We start from the raw sequence: 15,266 nt of genomic DNA, 5'->3' as shown, positions 1-15,266 counted from the left end.
GCGGGGTGTGCTGAGTGCGGGGTGTGCTGAGTGCGGGGTGTGCTGAGCGCGGTGCTGCAGTCCTCGAGAGCAGCTGGCTGCTGGCAGGCTGGCTCACAGCCTCCAGAAAGAGGAAGATGTTCTGGCAGGCTTTGAACTAAAGGATGGGATTGGAAACCATGGCAGCTGCCGTGGCCGTGATTGATGGCTCCCCGCGGAGCCGTGTTTGTGCAGCAGCTCCTCCGATGCCCCGGGAGGTTCCGCCCCGGGGCCGTCCGGCAGCGCCGCCGGGCTCCTGCCCCTTCGGAAAGGGCCCAGGACGGCCGGGTGCTCATTTACCAAGCGGTTCAAGTCGTTTAATTTTACAACATAATGCAGACCATTGTTTACTTAATTAAAAGAAAAGATCACCTTGGTGATTAGGGGTGTGTTTGAGAAACAGCCATGTTTCTGGCAGCAAGGTTTTGATACTCAAGAGCTTCTATTTCTCCATAGTTCCAGGCTTGAGAACCAGCCCAGAGCTGAGGCACTGCCACGTCAGTCAAGACTCAAAACCTTCCAGTGCCAAACAGAAGAGGCAGACTCCTGATCTTGCCTGCCATCATCCTGAGGTGGAAATGAGCTTCTTCCTTGGCAGAGGAATGACTTGCCCAATGTTTAAAAAAAAAATCCAGAAAAACACCAGATCCGTAATTCATTACCATCAGTGCAAGCAGGGGAAGCTGCTCTGTAGAGAGAGCAGGTGTTTAACACAGCATTGTCTGACCCTGCTTTGAACAGGGTCAGAGAACACTGTGTTAAAAATACCTGTGTGCTGACACTGCTGCAGCCAGTGAGCCCAGTGACTCTGGGCCAGGCTTTGTCAGTGCAGTCGGCAGGAAATAAAACATCCTCCTGGCAAACACACACTGCCTCTACTTCTGTGTTACCACAACAGCACAGAGCAGAGAATGCAAGTGTCCAGAGGGGAACACAGCCAAAAAATTAGCAAGAGAGGGAAAAAGGAGAAAGGAAGCAGGGCTGTGTTCTCAGTTTAAGCAGTCTGCAGTGTTATCTGTTGTGTGCACATGTCATCTACTGTTTGGAAAGAAGACTGTAATGCAGATGAACTGGAGGAGTGGAGAAGAGGATGTGCTCACTGTTCCTAAAACAATGCACTTCTTTAGAGAGCTGGAGATTCCCCTAGAGCTCCAAGTTAGCATGCATTCCTCATCTTCCTGCAGACAGTTTTTACTGGAGGAGCTTATACTAACCTTAATCACCTTAAAAGACTCGTGTTTTTAAGAGCAGAATTTTGACCTGGAGCCTGACCAACTCCTCTTGTTTTCCTGATGTCAGGTTCAGGTTTTGGAGCTGCCATCCAAGACGTCAGTCTGTACCTTGAAGCCAGAGGTGGGTGCCAAGCTGGGCATGCCCATGTGTCTGAAGTTATGGCAGGTAAGGCAAGAGTGCCTGCTAATTGTGAAATGTTTTCCCTGTGATTCATTTTATATGAAGCACATGAATCTTTCTTCACTTGGATTTTGATTTATTATCAAACCAATCAAGTAATTATACTATTAAAGGGGGGAAAGATTTGTGAACATCCTTAATGTAACTTTCAGAGCTTTCCAAGCTTTAATGGAAGATTTGCAAATGCTCAGGGAAAGCTTTATATCCTTAGGATAGATACACTTTCTGCATCAATCAAGAGGAAAATGAATGACTTACCAAAGCCACTTGTTTGATATGGTTTCTCACTGCATTAAGAATGATGAGAAATGACTGGGTTGCTTGAAAACTGTGATTTTAATGGCAGATTACATTCACTTCAATGCCCTCAGGACGAGGAAGCACTCTATGAACATTTCTATTCCAGACATACAATAGGAACAAAATATTTATGGTGGTACTGACTTTGGACAAAAAGGTAAATAAAAGCAGTTAGTGAAAAAAAACCATATTTGCAGAATATTTAGCCAATAATGTTTATGGGCTGCCAACAGCGAATGACAAGTAATAGAAAAAGGTGGCAGTAGAGGGAGGAAGGAGTTGAAGTGATTGGCTCTAAATCTCCAGAGAACTGGTGGCAAAGCTGATTGCCATTTAACCCCTGACCACACACTGTGACAGGTCTGCAGGACCATCCACGCTGATGCCAAATGTGTAGTTCCTGCAGGCTCATCTCAACATTTTGTTGGTTTCAGGTGAAAACATTCTCAATCAGAGTTTGAGGCCTTAGTGTCTTCACTCAAAGTCCTGAACCAACTGAAATCTAGAGCAATTCATTTGCTGATGTCAGACAAAAGTAGGAGAGGCCACTGTTCAAGTCCCACGCTGTAATTAAAGACTAGGAAAAAAATAGAAGGAAAATTAAATAGGCTGATTAGGCTTTTATTAAACAAAGTTTCTCCTAAAAATGCAGTCAGTGTTCAGTGCTCGATGAAATGAATGGGGCTTTCTGTCTCCTGGACATTTTTTAATAAGATGGAGATAACTGAGGAAATGTTCAGTGTTGAAAATTTTGTTGCCTGTATAAGAAGTCCTCTGTCTTGCCATATTTTCTGCATGCATTAATATTGCTATTCCTCTAGGAAGCAGAGCAGGTGCAGAGTCTTAATTTCATGTAGTTTTTAATTTTGTTGCCAGTGGGGATAAAGCAGAGAACTGGGAACTGGGAGAGGTAAATTATTCCATGCAGATTCTGACTCTGAGAACTCACCATAACTTCCTAGACTGCACCAGGCAAGTACAGCTAATCCCTGACAGTCTCACAGCTGTGTCTGCTCTTTTACAAATGTGTGCAACTTGGTTTGAGAGCGTGGGGAGCAGGACACCCTGAAGGGCAAATAATTCCATGTGGGGTACCAGTGATGCTCTGCATTCAGTTTGTGGTGGCACTGAAGTGGCTCTCTGAGCAACCCTGTCAGCACAGAAGAGCAGAGCAGGGGCTCAGCCCCTCCTGAGCAGGATCTCTGCACACACCTGGGCTGGGCAGTGCAGACGGACCCGTGGGAGGGGCACTCCAGGGGTTGCCTGAGAGACTGTTTGGTGTTGGTGAGGGCACAGGGAACGAACAAGCTGGAACAGAAGCTGACAGGGAGAGAGCCCCAGGATGGTCTGAAGGAATTCTGCTGGTGTGGCTGGCCAGGGAGAGCTGGGGCTGCAGGCAGGGACCACCCTGTGTCCTGTGTGCCAGGGAGCCAAGGCTGAGCTCAGGGACACAGCAGACAGCGGGAACGAGGGACTGCTCTGCACAGCACAAGGCAACTGAGGCTGGGGGGAGGATTCCCCTAAGCAATCCAAATGCTTCAACCTCTTTATTTGGGTCGTTTTGAGCACTTTCCCTCCTATTTTTCTAGGTCTATCCTTAAACATACTAGTTCATTCAGTAAGTTTTTTTCTTGTGAAGATTTATATTAAATACAGTGTCCCTTCCGTTTCACACCTTCCTGCTATTACTAATTGGGTGGAGTAGGATTTGCAGGAGTAAGGACAGTCTTCCCTTAAATTTTGTGCTCTCCTTGGGGAAGGCATCGTGTTGCGTAATGGTGCAAACAAAATAATTCAACGAGCAGAATACATGTCGAAACTGGAAACGCCGAGTTATTACTTTATATAAACTGTGGCAATTATTCCTGTTGAGTTGACAGCAGATCACCTTTTCTTCCTTCCTTGACACTTATCCAAATGCAACAACAAGATGTTCTGCTTAGGAAGAGCAGTGATTTATAATTGAACTTTCCTACTGGCACAGGACACGGTGAGACGTCTCCAGCAGTGTCCGTCACTGGAACTGCGATGAACAGGGCTGTGAGGGGAGCCTGCTGAGGTCTCAGCCTGAGAACTCCCCTGAGCTTTCCAGAGCTTTTATTGCTCAAGTTCATGTACTCATTGAAATATTACACTTCATGTGGTTAGCAAAGTCAGGAAGAAGCAGTGTGGGAGACTTTCATTTCATAGGAGACAATACTTGGTTTTTAAAATAGACCAATCTTAGAGCTCACTTGCAAATTACTGGTTTTCAAATCTAAGCTGAGATACCCACAACACAAAAAAAATATTTTTGCTTGGCATTTCTGGAAATGCTGAGCACTCACCTGTGTCTCCATCTGCACGAGGGCCCTGAGCTCCATGAGGGCTGTTTGGAGTAGGGAGAGGAGCCAACCCTGCCCCTCCATACCACGTTTCACTGGCTAATGACAGAAGAGCAGCACAAATAATTGTGGAGCTTTTTTATGCTTAAACTTGGGGCTTTTTTTAAACTTAAAAGTACCTGTGAAATACTTTGTTTTGCCTTGAAGGTTTTATCGTTTATTAAATATAAATAAAATCTGGAATGTTCATTTAATTTAAATTTTTTAACTTTTCCTTGGTATCAAAAAGCAGATCCAAATACTTGATGAGTTAACATTAATTCAGATGTATTTGACATATATTCATTGCTCTGATGTTATATTATTTTAGTAAATCAAAAATTGACAGAAAAATTGTTCACAGTTCTGGGCACTATGAGAGACCTGCTTTGTGGGCCTTTCTAGCCAGAGCATGCTCCCTACCTTTTCAAAGGAAAAGGGGTCTGAAAAGAAAGAAGGAGGTTCCTGCAAGATCCCAGGTGTGGACAGACCCCTTCAGAAGGATGATGTAGGGGATTTCCTACATTTCCAAGGATTTCCCCTTGGTTCCCTTCTCTTAAGGGGAAACGTTCTTCCCTGCTCAGTGAGATCCTTTCCTCATTCAAACACTGCCCTGGGCTGAATAAGATGAGGAAGCACATGAGGCTGTTACCAGACCACCCCTCTCCTGTTTAACTCCCCCCGGGACAAATAAGAAGCAGTGGGAGAACAGTGTGGACCATAAATAGAGGCAGTGAGGCTTTGGCCACTGCAGGTTTGTGTCATGGCACTGACAGCCAGCGAGCTTGACCTCAGTCAGTAATGTCACACTGGTAAAAATGAATTCTTTATGTCCTTTACCTTTGTTTTGAACTGAATACCAAGTACACAAATCCTGTGGGAGCAGACAGTGTTTGGAAGGATCTGAATAGCCTACTGGATACATTTCTTAGATGTGCCTACATGAGGTGGTCAGAGTCCCAGTGTCTATTTCGATGTTTCTTCTCCTATTGAAGAAATAACTGGCATTAACAGATGCCTCATTTTTAGTTGCTTTTCATTGGGGATTTGCATCTTCACTCTTGTAAGCAGTCACTGCCCACGGGATCATTAGTCTTTTGGCTGGAGCAATGATGAATATTTTCCTTAAGTGTGACACGTAATCCAGTAATGTTCCCTTCTTTGAGTTATTTCAGGGGCTTAAATAAATTAGGTGTCTGCCCAGGGTGCCGTGGCCTTTGGCCTGTGACATCATTAATCAAAAGAGCTTTCAATTGGTTACAGTGGGACTGGGGGCCCATTAACCCCTTGGTGCCTCAGTGTTCAGTGTTTTCCTTGGAGCACAGGATCCCCCTGTGTAACCCTGCCCCTGGCAGTGTGGGACTGCAATCCTTGGCATGGCACTTCTGTCAGTGCCCACGGGGGCTGCAGTGCTTGACAGCAACTCAGTTACTCTGCAGAATTTTCTTTAAGAAGTGCAGATAAAGTTCAGACCATGAAGTAAAGCTCCTGAGAACTTCAGGCAGCCTCTTTTCAAGTGTTGCAGAGGGCAATAGTTTGCATTTTCAGAGAGAAATTTTCTATATCTGTGTGTATATATGTGTGTGCGTATGTTAGGTATATATTTTATATATAAAATTTAGAATTTGATCTGTAGATATAAACCCCATAAGTTCACAGTACCTAGTACTGCCTTCTGTAAGTGGATGGACTCTCAGGATTTGACATTCACACTCCTAACACTTTATCACTTCTACTCCAGTCAGCATTTTCATTTATTCTCTTGGTGCTTGGACTGGAACCTACCTCGGGATGGTAATTTTCCTAACAGACTATTTACTTCTCAAACAATTTTACTTTTTCCTTGATCAGCTCAGCTGTGGTTCCCAACCCTTGCTTCTGGCTGGCTATGAAGATGGATCAGTGGTCCTCTGGAATGTGACAATGGGAAAAGCGTTGAGCCAACTCATTTGCCACCAGGAGCCAGTGATGAGCCTCGACTTTGACTCGGAGAGGACCAGGGGGATCTCGGGCTCATCTGAAAAGGTGCTTTGCATCTGGAGCCTCAATGAGCAACAGAACCTCCAGGTCAGCATCACTGGCCCTCTAGTGTCATTTATCCCACTCTGCACTAACAGTTTGATAGACTAAAAAAATATTTAGTCATGAAGAGGAGTTGTTGCAGATCTCTAGCTAATTAATCACAGACTGGTTAGAATGTCTGTGCTATGTGACCAGACTTAGCAAAAGATGGTGAGGATTTAGAAAAAAAAGAAAAAAACCCCTCTCTCACATGTTTCTGGTTTTACCAAAGTTGCAACAGGCACACAGGCCTAGCATTACTCAAGCCATTGCCTCTGTATCTTCATTTATCACGTTAGTAGTATCGAGCTCTTGGAATGCCCTAAACATTATAAATGAGTTACAAAAATGAGAAACAAAGGATTGCTTTTCTAAAGGTTCTGCTTGAATGGCTAGAGCTTTCTTTCCACTGTGGGAAAGACAGAAGTATTCCATGAAATACTTCACAGAAAAAAGAGTAGGAGTAGCCCAAGCAGCACCAAGAGGACGAGAGGCTCAGGCAGCCACCTTCCTTTGGCAGCTACAGAGCTCCGCAGAGACACAACATCAGGCAGTTGGTGCACAAGTTTGTGCCCAGCAACACACCTGGAGAGGCTGGTTTAGGAGGAGACACCAGTTCAGTGAATGGCCATAAACACTGCTGGTATCTAGACAATCTTAGCAGGTGATCCAGCAGTGCCAAGGGGGAAATAGGATTTACCCAGGTGTGGAAATGAAGCGCATAAATAAAGGCTCATGAACATTAAAACAGCCAAAGCATCCCTCTTTAAAGTGGCAGTTGTCCCATAAACAAGGGGAAGGACCCTGTGTGCCCCACACCATCCTGGAGAAGAGAGCTGTGGATGCACCAGTTCATGGGAGAACAATAATGGCTGTTCCAGCCACGTTGCAGCTTTTATGGAGATTTTTGTAGGTAATGTAGCAAGTTAGTGCTGTTTTCTGAATGGTGCTACAGGAAGAAAAGCACATGCTGGGCCATCCAGCGCTGACTCATCGCCTGGGGGTCACTACAAAGGTGTGGAGCCTGCAAGGCATCCCCACAGAGCAGGGTGCTGGGGCAGTGTGGGGACACAGCCCTGGCCCAGCAGGGTCTGAGCTGCACTGAACCTGCAGCACAGCAGGAACGGGGCACTCGGAACGGGCAGGGAAGGTGTCCTGGGCCACAAGGCTGGGGCACAGTTGCCACGGTTTGGGTTTATTGGGTTTTTTGGTGATCTTTGCCCAGCCTTTCTGCCACTACTGTCACCATCTGCACGTGGTGTCCTTAGCTCAGGGAAGGGGAAGGAAGGTGAGCAATCCTAGTAAGAAGCTTGGTATTGAGACTAGTTCTCCAAGGCCAAGGTGTCAGGAATCTGACACCAAGACAGCCTTCTTAAAGCTTCAAATACTCTGGTGCTGGAGAGGAGGTTGTTCCTTCATATTAATTATAGCATAACTTTTTCCTAATTCAAAGGAAATATTGTTCTTCACAGCACGTTCCAGTTATGAGTTAACCCTAATGGAGGGCTACAGGTACAACTCATGGGAAAAGCAGTTGTTCACCTGAAATGTTCCAGGTATTGTTTTTCACCAGGTATTCACATTCCCAGGAGATGCAGGATTAGCTACACCCTCAGCAGCTCACACAGAGATAGTAGCTTTTCTCAGAAGAAATTTAACTGTCAAGTATTAGAAGCTCCAAGCAATGTTCCTGTGCTCCATGCGAGTATGAATGCCCTAATAAAATGCATCTTTCATAGGAGAACTAGAGATTGTCAAGGACATAGATTAAGTTTTTTTCCACTATTGCATTAATAATATAAACCAGATGGGGATTTTTTTCCCTGACATTCCAGGTACCTGAGGTAATGGTAGACGTTGGAAAGCCACTCAGTGGCACATTATTTTTATTCGAAGAGGTTTTAATAAGTGAACGCGGGGCAGAGCTATCTGCCGGTGCAGAAATAATGATGCAATGATGGTGCTCAGCTCTGTTTGAAGTGGCAGTGTTCCAGTGTGTCAATGAGGAGATGATGAAGGTAACTGCACAGTTTATTGCTATGGGGAAAGTTTGGGGTATTGTCTTCTACAGGAAAGTTGCTGAAATCATCACTGTCAGCAAATGCCAGGATTGGTTCTGAGCCTTCTGATTCGGATGAGATAGTGTAATTATGTGATGATGTTTGTGGTAGAATGTAGGAGGTAAACAGCTTCTGCAGGTGAATAAACAAAGCAGAACTAAGAAATCTGATAACCACAGAAGCTCCTTTATATATGACAAGAAAAAAGGTTTTATAAGATGTAACGTAAGTTTTGTTAGTTTGGTTGCTGAGGCTTTTTCCCCAAACACTAAAGCTTAGGCTGCTGCTATTTGGCTATTTTTCTAATAAGCAGAGGGCTTAAAGACGTGCTTTGGGTGTTGATGCAAGTGTCCTTGGTCAGGACTGGCTGAAAGCAGCTCACCTGTTTTTACCTCTTTGTTTTCTTAATTACAAGCTGGTTTTCTGGTTAGGGAATGATGTTGGTATGCATTAGACTACTGTAGTTAGTGACTTAGTGTAGTAAGTCCCTGGATGGCACAGATGCTGGCACTAGGATTTCACCTGGCTGCAAATACCTTGAGCAAGGTGTTGCTTTGCTCCTGTATTTGCAGATCACGCACAAATGCCCCCTGTTCCTCCTGCTGCACAGCCACAGGCAGGGCCGTGCCAGGCTCTGTTCAAGCCGTGGCTTGCTGAGTGCTGTGTCTCCCTGGTGCTCTGGGGATCCTGCCCAGAACTGCCAGGAACGGTGGCAGCACCACGCCCGGGCCTGGCTGCAGCCATTAGCCAACAATCCCAGAGCAAGGCCCAGCTGGCACTGCCAGGCTGGTGAGGGAAGGAACAAATCCTTCCTTCCCAGGACACTTAGGCCCACAGAAATTCCAGTGAGGCCATGCTGCATGAGCCTAACTGGGGGGCTTGGAACACAAGCACTAACCAAAAGCACAGGTTTGACAGTGGCAGCCCCACAAAAAGGCCCCCATACAGCCTCCTGCTGCTCATTAGGCTTGAGCAAAACTTGCTGTCCTCTTCTGAATTGGTTGGAGACACATTCTTCAGGTTGTCTTTAAAAGAGGAATGTGTGGAGCATGTCAAGTTTCATTTAGCCTTTTTTCTCATCAAACTGCACACTTCTTCTGTTTGAGTATGTAGCTAGGGCATTGTTACACAGTTAAAAAATAATTGCTTATGGCTTTGTGTCTGTAAGATTCCAAATATCTTCAACTGCATCTGAAACTAACTTTGACCAACATTTCTGGAGTTTTCTATGGTCAGTGTAAAGGTTAAAGTTATCTGCAGTTAATTTGTTCTCTATAATCCTGTACTAACTGTGTATCATGGAATGTCCTTCAAGGGGGAAAGCTGCTCCCATGGAATGTGCTTGTCAATCCCTTCCCAGCTGAGACAAACAGCAAACACCAACAGTGTATTAAAACAGGCACTGGAGGATATTGGGCTTTAGTACAAGACAGCTCCAGACTCGGGCCTCAGTAGACAGACAGTGACAAAACAAACACATCGTTTCCACCTGTGCTGATAAATAACTGCGGTTCTGGGCCAGGGTCACACCACAGGTGCCTTTGCCACCGTGACAAGAGCTGGGCTGTTCCAACACACACACACGGGTGCACATTCTGTGTGTCTCAGAGCCAGAGTGCTCACTGCTACAAGTTACCTGAGGGGAGAACAGCAAACCTATTATATTCAGCCTTTTTTCTGTGCTTCAAGAGAAACTTGTGTCAGTGAAGTGAAAACTTTTCTTTCCAAGGGCTGAGTCCTCTGCAGCCCCAGTGCCTCCTGAAGGAAGCCCAATGCCTTCCAGTGTAATTGTGCCCCTCAGAAACTTGCTCCCCAGTAGTCTCCAAACAGCAACAAAAGGCTCCCAAGATTGAAATCAATAACTTGGTCATAATCCCCTTCTTGGAATTTGGTGTAAATAAAAGTCTCTTAGGAAGGAGTACTAGAAATACAGATTTCCTGACACTGTAACCCAATTCCTGGAAGCATTCCTTTCTCAAGGATAGATGCTATAACAGCTTACTGGGGGCTTTCTGGGGGGCCACAGTAGTAGAAATGAGTAGCAGGTACTCATCAGCTCCAAATCTCAGCCTGGGAATATTGAAGAAGCAGGGAAAATATATGGCCTTAGCTCTGAACATTGCAGCTCATGCAAGAATAGCTGGAAGAAAAGGGCACAGCTGTGTAGTCTGGTGCTCAAAACCTTGACTCAGAGCTTTGCTTGAGACAGAATATAAATTTCAATGCAAAATAAACTCAAAACATAAAGGGTTTATTTTCAGACAGTGGTGCTGGAGGTGGGAAGGCTCAAGGTAAGGTGTTTTCCATCTCTGTCTACAGTTGTTCTCCCTAAACACCATCCCCCCGTGGTGAAAAGCTCCACCCTGCGTGTGACAGGGGTGTGTTTGGGTGGGCACGACACCTGCTAAGGTGCCAAAAGGTTCTTTCTCTTCTGTTTTGAACAACTGGAACTCAGCTGTGACTTTTTCCCCCAGGTTTGCAAAACACACGAACTCGTCAACGCGGGCATAGCTGACATCACCATCCGTCCAGACAAGAAGATTTTAGCAACAGCAGGGTGGGATCATCGCATCAGGATCTTTGGCTGGAAAAAACTGAAGCCCTTAGCAGTGCTGGACTATCACACAGCAACTGCCCACTGCGTGTCCTTCTCGGACCACAGGAACCCCCGGGACAGGCTGCTGGCAGCCGGCTCCAAGGACCAGCGCATCAGCCTCTGGTCACTGTACACCCAGAGCTGACACCTGCCAGGGGCTGGGGCAGCACTCCTGGAACACAAACCTGCATGGAGGGAACTCGGAGCATCTGTCTCCAGGCTGAAGTGAGAGTCCCAGGTTAATTCCTAATGCTGCCTGTTTAAGCTGCAAATTTTGTTTTCCAGAGAAGGACTTTTAAAATCCATAACAAGCAGAAAAAGGCCAGTCACAAAGACACAGAACAAGTTGCTTTGGGTTCTGCTACAGGTTTTGCAACAGCTTTTCTTTGGCAGGTTGCTGAAATAACTTGTGCCATTATCTCTTGTGAAAAAGGACTGGAATCCCTCAAACTGTGGTGGGGGCAGAATACATCTGTTTGTAAGCCATTTATGTAACCAAGAATTTGAATCAGTGCAAAATATCACTCTTTCTTGAAAATTTATACCCATTAAACCACCTCCAGTGGTTTCTCATTGTCAGTTACTTTTTCTTCCCTGTAACTGAAGGGCTATCAGAACAACCTTGATTTGTTCACACTTCTGTCAAGTTTCTAACTTAAACCAACAGCCAGGAATGTGACTAGGGACGGCCTTTGGCACTTATGAATTTCATTATGTCTCCTGTCACCTCAAGCCTCACAATTAATCACAAAAAAGAAAGGGAAAAATCTTCCCCTGCACTGCACTGCAAAGCTTTGTAAAGCCCTTTCCAGAGCAGTGCTAAATCCTTCCCACAGGCTGACGAGCTGCAGGATTTGAACTCAGCAATCCAATTAGCACCCTTCTCCTTGGAGACTTCGGGGTAGGTTTCAGCAGGGCAAGTCTGGGATTCAGCCACACAACTCTCATTAACATTTAGGGGAAGTGCTGGGGTAAATCCCTACCCACACGGTGCAAATGGCTCCGTTAACTTGTCATCTCTAGGGTTGTGGAAGCTAAAATTCATTCACGGAGGGTTTTTGGTTTGACTCATGAAGCAGCATTTGCATTCTTCTGAGGCATTTTAGACACCCTCCCCCCCGTGTGTTCAGAGCCACACCACTGCTGGATTGGGTCACAAAGCTGCAGTGGCAACTGTGTCCAGGCTGGGCACTGTTGATACTTATTGGAAATAATTGTTTCTGCACTATAAAGACCTAGAAATCAAAGAAAAAGGCACCAAAAGTGCAGTGAACAGCAACATCAAAGACTTTAGAAATTATTTCAGGACAAACACACATGGAAATTAAGGTCTGGGTCTGTTACCCAGCTGTGCTTTGCAGGCAGAGAATACTGCTGGACTGAAAGCCTTAAGCACCCAGCCTGGTGTTCTTTCCATTAAAACAGAAATCAGGATACTGTTGCCAGGCTTTTCTAAATAAAACGTGGCCTTACACATTTTGGAGTGTAATGACAGTTTAAATAATGCATTTCTTTGATTATTTCTTTACTATTCAGTAGCTGCATGGAGGATCACATTGCAGTTGAAAGTTAAAGCCTAATTTTGAGTGATCCCAAGTCAAGGGGAGGTGATGGTGTTCATTACATCTACCAGACAGAGTTGCACAGACCAAGTGCTCCACCTCCACCCTCATCCCCTCCCACACAGAGGAGGAGCTGCTCCCACTGCACACGCAGCTCCAGCCTATGGAATGAGGGGCCGTCTCCACAAAGCTGCTGCTGGAAGAGACCTTTTGTTCTTTTCCCCCTTTCTTAAGTCAGAACTGACAAAGAAACAATGCAATGAATAACTAGAGAAAGCACTGCTGAGTGTGGTCCAGGGTCCAAAGCTCCCACTGGGCTGTCCTGTCAGGACACACCACACTGGCCTGGGGGTGTGAGGGGGGTGCAAGAGTTCCTGTCCAGCCTGCACTGCTGGGCAGTGCCCAGTGCCTGCAGGGTTACTGCTCATCCAGTGGGAAAGGAATCCGGGGCTCGCCCACCTGGGGCAATGGTTACTGCAGGAAATGAGAGGAGCCTGGTCCTGGCAGAGCAGTAATTCATCCTCTGGACAGGAAGGCTCTGTGCCACAGAGCGCAGTGAGAGGGTGGGGAAGCCGTTTCCAGACTGACTGATGCAAACCTGCAGCACTGAGAGCCAGTGAGGAGCACCTGATGCTCCAGGGACACTGTGAGGTGCCAAGGCGTGGCTGGGCCGGGCTCCTGCTCCTGGCACAGCTGGCTCACCCCTGCAGCTCGGGCCCCAGAGCAGAGACCTCTGCCCCTTACAGCCACTCAGCAAACAACTGCTGCTCAAACACTCTGCACTGGCACAGTGGCAGCCCCCTGGCAAGGAAGGATTAATACCCTGTGCCTTAATAGGAGCACTATTAGATCAGAGCCTGAAAGTCAGGAATTCTGGAGTATACTATTTTCCCTAAAAAATGCCATTTACTGTCAATGTCTGTGTCTAAAGGCATTGTGGAGACTCATAAGGGATGTTTAGAGTTACGAATAGGTCCTTTGGAAGATACTCTTGAAGATGAGTATGTGCTGTCACATCTAACACTGCCTTTTGCTGGGAGTTAAATATTTATATTTGTCTGATTAGGCAGAGTTAAAAATAAACTCAGTCATGCAAGTACAAATTGAAAATGAGGGCATGAACTGCATCTCACTACCAGGCAGACACAGAGGTAAAGAATTTCATCAGCTTCAAGAGGAAGGACACAGGTTGCAGAGCTGCTTGCAAGAACAGACCCATCCTATACTTCCCATTACCAAAGCACTATCCAGCTCATACTTTTGCACATTACAGTTAATTCATTAACACTTTACATCACTACTGATTTTATTTAAACACCCAATAAACATTTCTCTTTCACATTATAGTTTCCTTGAAATGAGCAACCAGACTATATTAGTTTGATTTAGAGTTGAGCCTAAATGCCATTGTTGAATTGTGAATTAGAATCTTCTAAAATTTTATATCCTTAAGGAACTAACCTGGACTTCCCCAAAGAAGAATGATTTCCAACAGGAAGGACAGTCTATATTGCTATAGACTGTAAAACACAGTTGTCTGAGTATAATTGTAAAATACAGTTGTCTGATTGCATCTATTAAAGTAACAACTTTTTTAATTAAAAAAAAATAATTTAAAGCTCGTTACAATTGTGCCATGAGCATGGTTATCACCCGGATTTCAGCTGACTTGCTTAGCAGGAAGGTTGTGAGTGAAGAGCCACCTTAAGCTGCTGGAGTGAGTTCTGGAATCTCACCTGCCAGTAAGGAACAGGGCTAAAGGATTCAGGAGTGAAGGTGATGACAGCTAAATTATTACAAAAGGCTTCCTCCCAAGAATCACTGTCTTTGGCACTGTGAGAGGAAGAAAGCAACCAGCATTCGTAAACTAATAGAAATAAATCCCAAACACCAGCATTTGTGCAGCCATTACATGGAATATTTATCACCACTGGAATGAATGGTGATCTCTGACCCTCTAACATTATTTGCAAATGAACCCATTAGTTAAATCCCTTTCTCTTATCAGTACATGAGCCATAAAGCATTGCAGTCCTAAGTGTAGATGAGCAAGGAAAGAGGAGATTAATTGTATTTGTAGTAATGAGTGAAAAAGGAAGTAGGCTGGGGGCCTGCAATGAGACAGTTGTTAAATTTAGCCTTATGCAATGCAATTGCTTCAGCAAGCCAATAAATTGTTCTCTGCATCTTGACTTGGATTGTTGCAAAGGTTTGAGTTTAAAAGAGCAGATTTTTATAGTTAAGTTAATACTGGTTTCTGGACTGCTTTTTGTTTTTAGCACGTTTAAGATGCATCTACAAAGCCAACTTACAAATTAATAAATCTTTCCTTTAATTCAGTCTGCCAAGAACAAAGATAGAACAGTGACTACTGCAGGAGCCATGTTAGTGATGTAAACCAAAGGAGTGGGGATTAACCAAGGATTACCGAGCACTAAATCAATGTGTTTCCTTTTCTGGCTGTGTGTCTGTGGTGTCAAAGTGTGGATCATTACATAAAACATGGCACAGGACTGCCTGGATGATACCAGACACTGTTCAGCAGTGCTGGGACACACACACAGCTGGATGTGGAAGCACCACCACTGTGCTCCCGAGGCAGTGACAGCCCTGACTGAAGCAGAAGGCACGGGGGGTTCTGTTGCTCTCCAGTATCCTGAAATTCCAGCCTGGGTCCCCCTACTAGAGTAGTTTTTCCAAGTAAACTGGACGGTGTTTATCCATGTCCTACTCTTCTGGGTCATGCTGGAGGTTTCCTTTATAACATGAAGAAAACTATCCAGAATTAAGATCATACTGGGGGATTTTGGCAGCTGTCACAGTATCAAATTAAATGAAAACATAATGAAAACATAATCTCTTAGCTGTGAATGAATTAAATGAAAACATAATC

At 45.1% G+C, this 15,266-nt stretch overlaps 1 protein-coding gene across 3 annotated transcripts in view; it reads left to right on the top strand.

The window, feature by feature from the left end:
• The window catches only part of GNB1L (G protein subunit beta 1 like), a 41,904-nt gene extending 29,164 nt beyond the window's left edge, over nt 1-12,740 (top strand). For all 3 annotated transcript variants that reach the window (XM_027652045.1, XM_027652044.1, XM_027652042.1), the window contains exons 5-7: nt 1,318-1,416; nt 5,946-6,161; nt 10,690-12,740. In XM_027652045.1, coding sequence (XP_027507846.1) covers nt 1,318-1,416; nt 5,946-6,161; nt 10,690-10,956 — 582 coding nt within the window. In that variant the 3' untranslated portion in view covers nt 10,957-12,740. The remainder of the gene's footprint in view (nt 1-1,317; nt 1,417-5,945; nt 6,162-10,689) is intronic.
• The last annotated feature ends 2,526 nt before the right edge of the window (nt 12,741-15,266 follow it).

The sequence above is a fragment of the Corapipo altera genome, unplaced genomic scaffold (assembly GCF_003945725.1).
Source record: "Corapipo altera isolate COAL_440 unplaced genomic scaffold, ASM394572v1 67, whole genome shotgun sequence".
In the NCBI taxonomy this organism is placed as follows: Eukaryota; Metazoa; Chordata; class Aves; order Passeriformes; family Pipridae; genus Corapipo; species Corapipo altera.
This window is presented reverse-complemented; position numbering and strand designations above follow the sequence as displayed.